Source organism: Salvia hispanica, chromosome 3, assembly GCF_023119035.1.
Source record: "Salvia hispanica cultivar TCC Black 2014 chromosome 3, UniMelb_Shisp_WGS_1.0, whole genome shotgun sequence".
NCBI classification, from domain to species: domain Eukaryota; kingdom Viridiplantae; phylum Streptophyta; class Magnoliopsida; order Lamiales; family Lamiaceae; genus Salvia; species Salvia hispanica.
In genome coordinates this window covers 10,081,193-10,096,162 of record NC_062967.1, presented here as the reverse complement: position 1 = coordinate 10,096,162, position 14,970 = coordinate 10,081,193, and the positions used below count along the sequence as shown (strand labels likewise).

The 14,970-nt window shown below is 34.9% G+C and overlaps 2 protein-coding genes across 4 annotated transcripts; one reads left to right on the top strand and one right to left on the bottom strand.

The window, feature by feature from the left end:
• Positions 1-742: 742 nt before the first annotated feature.
• On the bottom strand, positions 743-4,345 carry LOC125215325. Its single transcript, XM_048116714.1, has 4 exons — positions 4,191-4,345; positions 2,751-3,162; positions 1,954-1,982; positions 743-1,875 (listed from the first exon to the last, which is right to left on the bottom strand). The coding sequence occupies exons 2-4, from the start codon at positions 3,058-3,060 to the stop codon at positions 982-984; spliced, it is 1,233 nt and encodes a 410-aa protein (XP_047972671.1). The 5' UTR covers positions 3,061-3,162; positions 4,191-4,345; the 3' UTR covers positions 743-981.
• A 4,824-nt stretch (positions 4,346-9,169) lies between these two features.
• On the top strand, positions 9,170-14,765 carry LOC125212822 (phosphatidylinositol/phosphatidylcholine transfer protein SFH6-like). 3 transcript variants are annotated; one of them, XM_048113086.1, is made up of 14 exons: positions 9,170-9,533; positions 10,123-10,426; positions 10,922-11,021; positions 11,133-11,399; positions 11,507-11,584; positions 11,687-11,788; positions 11,881-11,930; positions 12,019-12,118; positions 12,231-12,296; positions 12,420-12,530; positions 13,117-13,252; positions 13,665-14,044; positions 14,300-14,374; positions 14,459-14,765. In XM_048113086.1, the coding sequence occupies exons 1-14, from the start codon at positions 9,500-9,502 to the stop codon at positions 14,477-14,479; spliced, it is 1,824 nt and encodes a 607-aa protein (XP_047969043.1). In that variant the 5' UTR covers positions 9,170-9,499; the 3' UTR covers positions 14,480-14,765. The 3 variants fall into 3 exon arrangements, with proteins under 3 accessions (XP_047969043.1, XP_047969041.1, XP_047969042.1); XM_048113084.1 differs by having other exon boundaries at positions 12,231-12,326; XM_048113085.1 differs by having other exon boundaries at positions 9,171-9,533; positions 12,231-12,326; positions 13,671-14,044.
• The last annotated feature ends 205 nt before the right edge of the window (positions 14,766-14,970 follow it).

Below are 14,970 nucleotides of genomic sequence, written 5' to 3'. Positions count from 1 at the left end.
AGGTATTTAAATTCAGTACTACAATTATTCATTTAAAGTAAACGAACATAAACTACATGTAGTGAATAATAGTGCAACTCGTAATATGTGAATTAGCCCGAATAATCAACTAAATTTAGTGGGTTTGAGTTGAAATTTTTTAACTCACAATTAGCTCGCAGCCGTGTGTGGCTGATGCGGAGTCTAAGAGTGTCCACAATACCAGCATCGCAACCGCCGCCGCGAGGCGCGGCACCTTTTGTTGCCTTGGGGAGCGCCGCGGCGGAGGAGAGAGCACCGAGGAGGCGGCGGTGGTCGCGCGGCGGTTCCGCATCGGCCTATTGTGATCCTCCGAGACCGCCACGGCGGTCAAAAACATTTTTTTATTTATTTTTGTTGACATTTTCTTAATTTATTTTGTGATGACTAGGTGGACAAGTTTTTTGTGGCTGTGCTAATTTGGCGGACAAGTTTTTGTGACCGTGGCATGGCTGTTCCACCTTTTTATGGACACTCTGATGAGATGGTCTGATGGGCTTGACACTTGATTCTCTTGTAATAGTTGACTTTATTTTATTTTATTTTTATTCTCTCTCTGCCCTACTTCAACTTAAACATCAATTTCTCCAATATTACGTACGGCGACAGAATATATAGTAAATAGTTTTATAATTTCAAGCTAAATCACTTAGCATAGGGCGAAATGAATAGTGTCAATGTGCCAAGGATAATCAAATCCCCAAACAAAAACCACATCTAAACATACTTTCACAAATTTTCCACCATTTTTCTTTCTGCAATCATTTATTTACAGTATGTTACTACGGCAATCTATCCTATGTCTTCATTTTTCAAGGTGAAGGAATATGGACATAATATCTGCAATCTGCACTCTTATGACATGAACAAAAACAAATCTGTGAGAAGAGATTTCAATATTGAGCCTAACGCAATTTGTGGGGGCATGAAATATCAAGTCTAAAACAATAATCCCATTAGAGCTCACTCCTTGCTGGATTTTGCCCAGAAAAATGGCTTTCTTCGAGCAAGCTGATGATTCTCTTGCAGCAACTTACCGGATTTCGAGCCAAAAGACAAGTGTCGTTTCAAGAAAGGCGAGCTCTTGTTGATTATACTCGAGCCCATTTTGGAACCTTTTGCCTCAGCTCTCCAATCACTACCATCAGCATGCTTTTTACTACGTCTCTTTCTATGTTTTAAATCCAGTTCAGCTTTCAAAGCCTTCTCAGACATCTTCACAGCCTGTTTTTCCCCGTAAGTACAGACCGGGCAGGCTGGGTCATACTTGTTGATTTCAGGAGTCATATGCTCCAAGCATTCGGCATGGTAGACGTGGCCACATGTTAGAATAGAAACCACGGCTAGTTCGTTACTTGATACAATCTTTTGGCTGGCCCACTCCCACGAGGATCTCATGGTCAAAAGCTTCGCACAAACACCGCAAGTTTGGAGATCAGCAGGAGGTGACCCTGAACTTGTAGCAAGTTTATCGACACTGAAGTGTGAGTATTCGCTATCGAATGACCACCTCTCTCTTCGGGTAGCCGTGAGCTCAGAGAGCACGGGGATGGACCAACTGTCTGAAGACCCGCCATTGGAGACCCTAGCTGATTCGCTGCCCCAATCAGGAGGCGGATGCGAAGAGGTTTCTTCAGAAATTGAGAATGGTGGTGATTTATATTCTGGGATCTTGCTAGCAGGCGCTTGGTGCAAAAACTGGGGCCCATGAGAATAGCGATGGCATCTTGAAGGAGTTGAGTCCGGACGAAGAAACTGACTATGTGAAGTCACGGGGGGCGTTGCAGATGTGGATAAGGGAGATAACTTGACTGGTGATGGGTGTGAAACTGATCGAGAATCTGCAGAGTCCTTGACCTGAGCAATATACAGGAAATATTAAACTTCAGATGAGGTATTCCGACCACATATTTGCAAGTAAGACTATCCGCATACCTCCACTAGACTCCTGGAGATAGCTTCGTCTGTAAGAAAAAATTTGAAGATGCCTCAGCTACAGTAATAATGGATCAAGAAAACAGTTGATAGATTTTCGTGTGTCCAATGAACAGTGTGTAATTTATTTTAAAATGGAGATAAATAATAAACTCTTTCAATCCCGAATCGACTGTTATGGACTCTTTGGTGGTGCATGAGAAATGGCAAAACACCTTTCCACAGATCTCCAAACTTTCAGACCACAAATTTAACAATGCACCAAATAGTCCTGTCCACTGTCCAGTCACAGGATGAAACTCCCATGCTAGGAGCCTAGGGCTCATCTAGCCAACTAAATGAAAATAATTCCAGTAATCTACAAGAGAGCACCTAGTCCTACACATACACATGCTACCAATATCTGCATATAAATAAATAAATAAATAGAAGCATGTTTCTAAAAACATTTCCACTAACTCCAAGTCTCCAAGTGCTTCAACATCACCTTAACTAGTTTCTAATACTAGAAGAATTGGAATATATGACTGGTCAAGCTCAACGGAAGAATCTAATATTTCCTTTGTATTTTTCAACAAGTCAAAAGTAACCCTCTTAAGAATATTTCACTTTTTTGGTTCGATATGCTTTCACCATTCATTATAGTACCATGAAAATATCCTCCAATAATATGATTGCTCCCTTTTCTTTTAATTGCAATACATGATGATTAAAAGGGATCAAATACAATTACTGCACCTACTTTTGAAATTAGATGTCCAAAACATAATTTGCTGGAAGTGCCAGCAGCAATTTACCTGAAATTTGGAAATTTGAATTACCCGCATTTCCATCAGAAACGTGAGACTTCTGCCAACGTGAGTGACGACCAACTACTGGACTACCTTCGTCCAAAGCAGAATTACTATATTTTACTTCTACTTGACGATTTCCTACATCTCCATCATGCAACCAATTTGCATGTGTTTCTTCTCCAGCTACCCGACCGCGATTATCCCATCTAAAGCTCCATGATGGTGAATACCGAACATGCCTCTGCAGTGTTCCACTACTTGGTCCGTGCACTATAGTTCTGTCCTTTGCAGCAATACAGCAAGCAGCACCCATTAGTCACACGTACAAGCTAAAAGTTGGACAGCTTATGTTTATAATAGCCTTCTGTACCGATCATCTCAGAACGTACACTTGGGGAATATTGGCAAACATTACCTGCAATTATAACAAACAAATTAACTAAATCCAACTGCTACTTATAATAGTTTGGCCCTTTGTTTGTCAGTAACTCAGTATGCTTTTCAACAAAAATGGCACATCACAACATTATCTCCCAACCCTCACCAGAAATCACAGAAATCAGAGCTATATGTTTCACCTCATTCCACCCCAATCTATGTGTAAATGAGCAAACATATTACAATTCCATATGCTTATTCTATCAAATAAAGTAGTCGACAATACATAGAGCTGAAGGAGTGTGAATAAAAACCATTGCATATAAACAGTATCGTATTGACAACAATAGGTAGCACTCACGCACAAAAGCAACACCCTTTCGTGTAAATTAAGGCCTACAAATGACAAAATTGTAACATCATGCTCAAAACCAAACAACAACAAAATGACCCAAATAATACCATTATGGGCTAAATCAGACACACAATGTTGTATTCAATTTCATTTGTTATATTCATCTTCAACAACCTACATCAAAACATCCACAGATCCATGATCACACACTAAAAACAATCACGGATTAACAGCCAAAAGATTAATGCAGATGAGCACTTGAAGATCTAACGTAGACCTCACCGATTGAAATCCACCAGAGACCTAAACCACATGACAATAACAATGCAAACAAATTTTCAGTCGTGTTAAGAGAATGAACACTTACACCAGCGGTGTTCATGTGCATAGCAACCGGAAAAAATGAAGAAAAAAAAAACACTAACACATTTCATGCACCGATTTTTGCGGACAATATAAGTAAAACACCTATAAATAGATTTACTCAGATCCGGAATTCATTGCTTAACAACTGAGAGCTATACAAATTATTTTTTGGCATTATATGCACCTTTTTTTTCCAATTCAATAACTCCGATTCCAACCTCCAGGAGACATGAATCCGTGAAAACAGCAATAATATTCTCAACAAATCCATATACTTCGCATGAAAGCTATCACGAATCGAGACTCTGCATATAAACGGATTCAAAAAAGAAAATGAAACTTACTTGATCGAGCAGAGGCGTTTCACCAGCCCCGAACCCTAGCGAATTGCAGGAGTGTAAAATACGAATGGATTAACAAAGTGAAATATATTTATATATATAAAAAGTCCATATCTATGCATTTGCTCAGAGAGAGAGAGAGAGAGAGTCTTCATTTAGGTATTCCATAATTCAGAAAGGGCAGAGGGAGAGATGACGGTTTGTATAACGCCGTTACCTACCTAATCAAACACTAACGATAGGCTAAACTGCTTACGACATTTTATTTAATTATAATACATTACTTTATTTTACGTTTCCCAAACGAAAAGTACATTTAAACAATTTTAATACTACTAATTAATTATGTTGTAGCATAAGTTCTCTTATTGTGTGGTGTATTTGGTACTAAAATCATTGGTAATTAATTCTAAAAAATCATTAGTAATTAATTAATACATGAATTATTTCCACTACTCCTATTATGGATATGATCAAAAACAATTTTTAAATAGCAGTTTCAAATAAAACAATAGGAAGTCAAATCTGATGGTACTCTTTATTCCTGAAACATAATTTTATGGCAGTACTATTTATTTGTATATTTATTAAAGAAACATTACTGAGAATGAAGTAGTGTAACTTATGAGCGATCTGAACAGCCAAGTTTTTAATATTTCAATCAATGAATCCACTTTAAATATAGAGTTGATCTTCATAAATAAATAAATAAAAGAATTATCAACTGGTCCCTCTCGCTGAGTGTCACATAAACAGATGTTTTGTGTATATATTATTTTTTTTGTTATAATGATAGCCATTTATCTGTGAATAATATACTGCTATGATTCATATCCATCCACAATCAAGTTTGATTAATTATAAATTATATAAGCGCGTATAATCTGCAAACAAATATTTTAAGTCAATAGATTTATACATAATTTGAAGTTTTTGAGGGATTTGATTAGCAATACAAATTTGAAAATATAGCATTAAATGTATATAATTATAATGCTGATTTTGTGAATATGGTTAAATCTCGCAATATTCCAATTTAAACACATTGTTCATATTTATATAGTATCTCTATACTACGTCATTGTCAATATAATAAGCTTCATAAGTGACTAAGTTCGATAAATTGTGATGAATATGACCCAATTTGATTTTACTTTTATATACAGTCACCAAAATTCTAATATACTCGTATAGTAATTGTGATGAGTACTATTGTATTGTGATTTATTATAACAAGCTGAGGAAATTAATTTATTGTCCATATTTTATTCATGTATATACATATAAGTTTTTCTGATACTCCTTAAATTCTCTTTGTTGTGTCAACAGAACCTTTTTTCGACTTTACATCAAAACTAAAGTAATGAGTTTGGGTCTATAAGCCTATAATAACAAATATTGAAGCAAGGTACATATTCTGAATTGCAAGACAAGTTAAATTTTGTTATGTATGCTTTCTTTTATTTTAGAGTAAAGTTACTAACATATACTCCATTTGTTCAAAAAATGTGTAATAATTATCATCAACAGTGTCCACAAAAATTATGCAACTTCAACTATTTTTTTAAGAAAACACTTTTTCATTATAACTTATCCTCCCATATCTTCCTATATTTTTTTAAAAAAAAATACTTGGCACAATGCACATCATAAACCAACCATTGACATTGTTAAAAATGAAGATTTGAATTGGAATAGGGAAACCTCCATCGAATGAGGATGATGAAATTTGAGAAATTTGTAGAAGACGAAACCGTGGACTAAAGAAGGAGAGAATCGGAGAGAAAATGAGATATTCATTAATGACTATATTTTGGCAAAAGTTACAGCAAATTACAATTAAAAGCCTTATAGACTAAGTAAAAGGCTAACTAACTAATTATATTTGATTTTTCTAATTTCAAACATAACTATTTACCATTAACGTGACTTTTCCTCCATTGCAAAAAATTACATTTTGTTAATTGGGCAAGGAGCTAACATACTGTCATGGAAATTGTAATTACTATAGCTTTTCATTTTCTAATAGTATCCAATTTCATTTTAGTCGTCATATGTCTCATATCCGATATTAATCAATTTTATATCTTACAAAATGCCTGTCAAACTCTGAATATAAAATTATCGCTTGATTTTTTGGATTATGGCTAGATGTTGTGGAACATATCAATAATTGATAATATAATTATAGTAAATTATAACGGCAATTTCGTCGATTCACAAACTAACTGTAATTTGTTTTATATTGTATATTGAAAACGAGGATCGAATAATTAAATAATCGTTATTTACCTTCTTCTGTTCGAACTCTATCTTTGTTTTTTGCCATCTTATTTTATTGTACAAACCCAAAATAAAAAACAGCCCAAGCTTGAAAGGCCCAAAGCTCTATCATACTATTTCACAATATGTTGTTTTAATTAATACTACTCCAGTATAGTACTACTAGAATATTAAGATTAAAGAGTGTATAACAGAAAGTCAAAACCATTACTTGATTGTAGATTAAAATGGGATTATATGAACATAAAATCTGTATCGCCGAAATTGATATGATAGGAACTATAGGTCACACTTATTAAAAAATTTAGATGGCTTGCAATCTTAATTAAAGTAGTTAGTTTAGTTCAACTATTTACTAACTGAGTAGGTGGCCCTCTAATGCCATTGTCATAACCACACACCTCTCAACCACCTGTTTTATAAAATTACCAAATAAATTGTAAACTAGTATGACGGTGATTGTATAATTCAACCGCCAAAATAAATAATATAGCATCACGAAGCGCAATTTAATTGGTAAGATGTTTCATTTTTATCTAATAAATAAAATATTTAAAATTATCATGGAGCAAATAAAGAACCTGAATTCTAGTAGTCAATTTAATCAATATCTATAAAAAGCAAAATTTTAAATAGTTACAAGTTACAACATTAAAATACATTCCTATATATCACAATATAATTAAAGACTAGTTGTTCTGGCAGTCAACTAACAACAAGTGTGATAAGTCATAACATAAAATAGTACATGTAGTCCCTCATGATTAAAGATCTTGAAGTTTTATAGTTTTCGATTTTGACAATAGTACATTATTAATATTTGATGACAACCTTGTACTTTATAGTTGACCTTTGTTGAATAAATAGAAGTAATACTTCTTGATACTGCACTTGTCATTTTCTTCTTGTAACATTCGTATATATCATTCAAAGCCACAATTTATTCTATTATGGAGTAGTATTTTATTTTACACATTTCCTTTACATTAATTTATTGACCACTTTCCATTGAATATTAATAATCTTAACTGGAAAGTAGTAGTACTAAATTCTAATTAAAAATTTCTCACGTCTACAATAAATTCTAAGCAAAAAAAATACTACTGATAATAAAAACTGAAATTAATAATTACTACTATTAATTTACACCAGCTGCAGACAATTCACAATCGCACCAAGGTTTATGCCCTTTAATTTATTTTCATGTAATATACAAATATAAAACTAAAACTAAATCAAACTATCCGCAACCGACTAAAACTATTTAAACTTTACTTAACACATATACTAAATAAATATCTAATGATTTTATTTTATTTTATTCATTAATTAAGCATGCCCTCGGTAGTTTGCTGTAAAATAATTCAAATTCCAAAATTAATTGGTTCTTATCAATTAGAGTTTGTCACGCAAAATCTGATTGCGCTATTGCATTTTTCGTCTAATTTTGTTGTTTGTTATAAAAAATGAATTTTGCTACAGTAAATTTGTCATTAACTCAAACTGTCAAACATATAGTACTACTATTATAGTAGCCTAATAGGTAGAGTGTCACGTAACTGCGTTTTACAAGTCAAATTCACAAAATTATAAATATTAATTCATGTAATTCGTTTGTAAATATACATTGATGATTGATCTAGTTTAAAATCTGAGATATAAATAAGACAATCTTACATTATTTTATAACGTAACATAATTTGTAAAATATGAATTGTGATTGTTTTTACTATCATTTGCTGTGTAAATATATCATTCTATGCTTATTCAATGATAGTAATAGTAACGGTCATTGAATTTGGGAACGGATCACGGCGGAGATGCGAACTGATTTATGGTCCCACGCATTATGAGGGAGGGCGAGGGGTCCAGGACTTGACTAAGATCCATCAGAATGTGTAAATCTGGTTTTAGGTAGGCTTCAGATGCCATTGCATTACGAGGCTCCAAGCCGAACCGCAAATCAATATTTTGATTTCTTGAACATTTGTTTTGCTACTATTAATTTAATCAATTTTTTACTTATAAAGTCAACGTCAAACAATCACAATTTAATACCTACATTTTCTAAATTTATATAATTATATTTAATTATTAGAGCTGTACTTTGGGGGTATTTTTAACATATATTTTACTACTACTATTTAATTTAATAAGTAAATCTTTTATTTATAAATTAAACGTCAAACAATTACTACAATTTCATATCTGCATTTTCTATAAAAACAAATATATATAATTATATTTAATTATTAGAGCTGTGGTTTGGGGCGAAAGAGAATTTGATACGCCGGAATTTTTTCTGGTATAAATAAATTTAATTACTGAGTCAATAAGAACATCTCATGATTAAATTCAATTAATACATTTTGCAGTTAGTAAAAAATAAAAAATAATCTGATAGTAGTACTTTTTTACCGAAAAAGAGGCAAAATCTAACTGAAATAGATTTATTAACAGCAGTAATAACAAAATTCCTTCGTCTCCTCGGAAACCCTTTTTCGGTAGGCGAACATTCTTCATCCCTCCGCTCCTGACACGTGTATTGGGCCCCACTCCCAATTTAATCATTTTCCACCCATAATTCCTAATTCCTCGCCCCCTCGAAAAATCGCCGTCGCCTTAAATTTATCCGGCGATAATAAAAAATACCCTTATTTTCGCTTTATTTTATATAAATATATATTATTATATTCATTTTCTCATCTCCTCCCCTATCTCTGAAACCCCCCCTCCCTCTCTCTCGCTCTGTGCCTGCATTAACTATTTGCCGTTACGGGGTTTTACTGCATTTATTGCTGTGAGATCATCCTCGTGAATCGTCTCAGTACTTTACCGAGGCTCTGTTTCGTTCTGAACTAACTGTTGGGTTTTCGATCTGGGAAGAATTTTAGGATTTTTTTGGTTTCTTGATCTGTATTGCGCGTTTTTAGCTGATTGGAGGTGGGATTGTCAGTGCGTTTATGTTTGGTTGATTGATCGGCAACATTATTCGGTCATCAGGAATTTGCTGTTGATCGGGAGTGGCGATGTCGGGACCCTTGGATAGATTTGCCAGGCCATGTGAGTGAAAATTTATGCGATTTCTTTGTTGTTCTCGATCTGCATTCGCTGTTAATTAGCTGCGATTTTGCGGATTGTCAGTTTGATGTGTGAATTAATGTGAACCTGATTAGTTTTTCCAGATGTCTGGGCTTGTCAATGTGATTTTTTGCTTGTAATTAATCCTTGGTATCGATTTGCTTTTCTACTGTGTCTGAGCTAGGGCAATTTAGGGTACGGAGTATTAAATTTTCATAGGCTGTATATTTATCAGAGGATCTAGTTTCTTATTGGTGAAATTATTTTCACAAATATTGAAGTGCAATGGAGTACTAATTGACCAGATCTTTAAGTCTTACCCGCTGATGTTTATTCTTCAAAAGTTTGACAGCCTCCTTGCATTTTTATTCTGTTGAAAGTTATTGCTGAAAGTTATCACATCAGTCAATTTTAAGACCACTGGATATGTCAAGATTGTTGCCTTAAAGTGCGTAGGGCTAGAAATGTTGAGAATGCTTCATGGAATCTGAATGCTAAATGCCATGCTTATATTTTATTTTTGCTTATATTTAATTTGCAAAGTGTTACTTAATGTATCTACGTGAAACAGGCTTTGAGGGTTTTTCCGGTGGTGAGGAGAGAAGAGAAAGAAAGTCTGATTTTGATATTTCTGAAGATGAAAGGAGGACTAAAATTGGTTCTTTGAAGAAGAAAGCACTTAATGCATCTTCAAAGTTCAAGCATACTCTCAAGAAGAAGAGTAGTAGAAGAAAGAGTGACGGTCGAGTCAGTTCTGTCTCAATTGAAGATATCCGGGATGCCGAGCACCTGCAAGCTGTCGAGTCATTTCGGCAAGCCCTAATATTAGAAGAGCTTCTACCAGAAAAGTTTGATGATTACCATATGATGCTGAGGTTATATTCTTTATACAAAAAATTCTTTTGTTTATGGACAGGTATATCAATTGATATGTTGGAGGATTGAGAAAATGTGGGTGAAATCGTGGTCATAGAGTGACGAATAGGTTCTAACTAGGATATTTAGTAAAAGAAACACAACATTAATCAAATTTTGGGAGGCAAACACAGTATATCTATTGAAGTGATGTAGAGGTAACATGCCAATTGAAGTTCTGGTGTAGGATCGGGAATTTAGGAAGATAGCTAATATTGTACTATTAGACTCCACTGAGTCATTCATGCAGCATTTTGTGAACTGCCAGTATTTAACAGATACTTACTCTTCATCATTGAACTAATCTTTGCTTTGGTTCTTCATAACTTGCCTACACTCTGAAGAGAATTTTCTTCTGAAGTTTTATTTCGGCTTGCCCCTTCCCTGCTGCTTTTGTTTTTTGATTCAATTGAAAACGCTTCGATTTCTAAGAATGTTGAGGAATTTTCTTGCAGGTTTTTGAAAGCAAGAAAATTTGACATCGAAAAATCAAAGCTCATGTGGGCTGATATGGTCCAGTGGAGGAAAGAATTTGGTACTGACACAATTATCGAGGTAAGCCAAAATTCTGCTAGTGACTTCATGCAAAATTGATTGTTTTCTTCTTATTCTTATTCTCTATTCCAACTTTTGAAAGTGAACTCCACCATTTATTTTATCCATCAGGATTTCGAGTTCCAAGAGTTCAATGAGGTTATGAAATATTACCCTCATGGCTATCATGGAGTTGACAAAGAGGGGAGGCCGGTATACATCGAGAGACTAGGGAAAGTCGAACCAAACAAACTTATGCAAGTTACTACCATGGATCGCTACATAAGATACCATGTCAGAGAATTTGAGAAATGCTTTCAAGTTAAATTTCCAGCTTGTACAATTGCTGCTAAACGTCACATTGATTCAAGCACAACAATCTTGGATGTTCATGGTGTGGTATGTTATACACTCCTTTGCTTTATACTTCAGTCTGATGGTCTTGATTCTTGAATAAGGAATAGGTTCTGTATGAAACCCGTAGTGTTTGATTATTGTTTTTCCAGGGCTTGAAAAACTTCACAAAGAGTGCCAGGGATCTCATTATGCGGCTCCAGAAGATTGATGGTGATAATTATCCTGAAGTAAATACTCAAAACTCTGTTTTTTTTTGAGGTGGACTTTGTTGTTGACTGGTTTTTTACCGTGACTGAATATTTCTATTAATTAATGCTTCCTTTTTGCAGACTCTTCATCAAATGTTTATAATCAATGCTGGTCCAGGCTTTAGGCTATTGTGGAATACTGTAAAGAACTTTATAGATCCCAAGACAACTACCAAGATTCATGTATGCTTGCTTTTACCATCTATCTATTTATGGTACTTGGTTGAGTTATTGGCTGAGGCATACCGATGTCTCATTTTCTTTAATCAATTCAGGTTCTTGGATGTAAATACCACAACAAGTTACTTGAGATAATTGATGCCAGGTAAATAGGTGGTTATGAAAATATGGCATCTTCTTGTGACTAACATTAAGGTATTTTGTGATCTGATCATATTGATGTGAACATGCAGTGAACTACCAGAGTTTTTAGGAGGAACATGTACATGTGCTGATGACGGTGGCTGCCTGTCTTCTGATAAAGGACCCTGGAAGAATCCAGAGATTCTGAAGGTCATATCTTACCCAGGGTTTAGAATACCCATATGTGATGTAACTGTACATGTATTCCCTCTCAAATTTCTTGTAGTACGGAGATAGTTAACTGTCTTGCTTACTGGTGCAGATGGTGCTTAATGGTGAAGCACGGCGTGCCAAGCAGATTGTCAAAATTATCAACAGTGATGGGAAGGTAGTATACGCCAAGCCTCATTACCCCATGGTATGACTACTGGGGTCTTTTACATTTTCTAGTTTATCCTGTTAAACAATCCTTTTGCGAGAATTGTTTTTACAAGTATTGGTTATGCAACAGTTGAAAGGCAGTGATACTTCAGCAGAATCTGGTTCTGAAGCTGAAGATATTGCTTCTCCAAAAACCAATAGAAGTTTTTCGCAACTTCGGTTGACTCCAGTTCGTGAGGAGGTAAGGTTCACTTAAAGCTTTTTACTGATAGGTAGTTTAATCTGTGCTGTCCCCGCATGAGGAAAAATGGAATCTGTTTTTGCTTTCTTTCTTTTCTCTTTTTTAATTTTTCCATTTTGTAAGGATACAAAGTGTTTGCTGGCATGATATTCTTAAACATCTTGACATTGAAGATCTCAGATGAATCACAAAACAAACATGTTGCTTACATCTGGATGAAACTTGTTATCACATCTAAAATTTTGCGTAATACATTCTGATACTCAGTATGCCTGTAAACAGGGACGGAGATACTCAGTATGCCTGTCTCTAAATTATTGTTTACTTATTTATATTTATTTACATTTTGTAATTTGTTCTCAAGAAAAGGCTACATTCATAAAGTAATTTTTTTTACTCTAGCCAATATGTCCTAAATTCTCACTGTAGCCAATAGTATATCCTAATTTTTCACTCTAGCCAACAGATCAAATTGGGCTTTGAAAATGGATTGTGGGGGAATAGGGAATACTATTATCATGACACTTGAGTTCTTTTGTATTTCATTTTCTCATGGATGCTCAGGTGCTTTTGACTCATATTGCAGGCTAAGACTGTGGGAACAACTAGCCATTTTGGTAATTTTTCTGGATACGATGAATATGTCCCAATGGTTGACAAGGCTGTTGTTGACTCTGGCTGGAAGAAGCCGACAAACACTGAGAACTTCAATGTTTCTGAAGGTTATTCATCATTTCTTTGGTGCTCTCTCTAAATTACTTTATGGTTTCTATTTATGCATTATATTTGCATATTGCCACTCTTTTCTTTTGTCTTGTCATCTGATTGTGAGTTCCTATCTCGTGTTGCACTCCCTCTATACTCACCAGCACACATGTGAGTTAGCTTGTGTGCAGTTGCTTGTTTTGCCTTGTTTCTGCTCTTTTATATCGGATGAATATTGGTAATATGTAGAAGAAAAGGTAGGTGATATGATGTCACTCACATCCACCATCTACAGATATAATATATACATTGCTGATGTTTTTGTTTGCTGAAGTCGATGGTTTCTTTTTTAGGTTTCCCGTGTTTTATTTCTGTATAAATAGTTTTTCTTCAATAATGTTAATACTTTGTGTGAAATTTTTGATCCAGGGCCAGCGCCAGCGCCTGATTCACCCAAAGTACCTGCAGCATTTAACGCTCGAGTTTTGGCAGCTCTTATGACATTCTATATGACCTTTTTCTTTTGTTTCCATTCAATTTCATGCCATATCAAAAAGAAACTTCCCCATGCATTAATGCAAGGTGAGCAAACCGCTCCAGAAAATGATTTTAGACCTGCATCACCAACATCATCTCCCAGGGATACCGAAATCCTATCTTCTGTGCTGAAGAGGCTGGGGGAGCTTGAAGATAAGGTGATTACTCTTCAGACAAAGCCATCTGAGATGCCACATGAGAAAGAGGAACTGCTGAATGCTGCTGTCTACCGTGTGGATGCCCTAGAAGCTGAGTTGATTGCAACCAAAAAGGTATCTTCTGTCTGTCACATATTACACATTACATGACACCGTGGCTAGTTTTGGTCAGAGTTAAAAGAATATGAATTAACCGGCATGGTGAGTGATTAGAACTGTAGGGCTGTGGTTCTAGGAAAACAATTTGTGAATGTGATTAAGAGTTATCCATGTGCCCTCTTAAGCCATAGCCTTTCTTTCTGTACCCGCCACCACTAACCTACCCCCTAGACTTTTCGGTTATGCTTATCTGGTAGTGTGCTACTGCAGGCTCTGCACGAGGCTTTAATGAAGCAAGAGGAGCTGCTTGCTTACATAGATAATCAACAATTCGCTAAGCACCAAGTAAGTGATTGCGATTTGCTCTCGATCTTTTGATCACATGTGTAATTATGTTTATGCTGACATGCCTTGTTTTTCTTTGTTCAGAAGAAGAAATTTTGCTGGTAAGCTGCACATTCTACGTGGAGCTTGACGGTTGACGACATCTCTGTCCATTTTAATGCTTACCGCCTAACCTTCCTCATCAGAGATGTAAACCGAGTTACCTAACCAACCATCATAGAGATGTAACTGAAATGTAAATTTCCAGCGATAATTTTTTCCCAACATACATATACTCACATCTTTTTTCCCTTTCTGGAACAGTGGTTTTTTCCATTTCATAAATTATTTCTGCATGTTACTGACACATTTAAAAGATATTTTGAGGCAGAGTAATCTTGACTCAACTTTATGTTTTTGAGCCATTAATTCTTTCATGATACTTTAATATGAATTTTGTGCCTTGTTTGGATTTGCTAATATAGCTCAGGTAATAATCATTGTAGCAAAATATTTGAAAATATCAGAGAATAGATGAGTAGCAAGTAATATCTGGAAGACTCCCAAACAAAAAATTAAAAAAAGAGACGTAGGAAATATATGAAAATGTTAGAGAA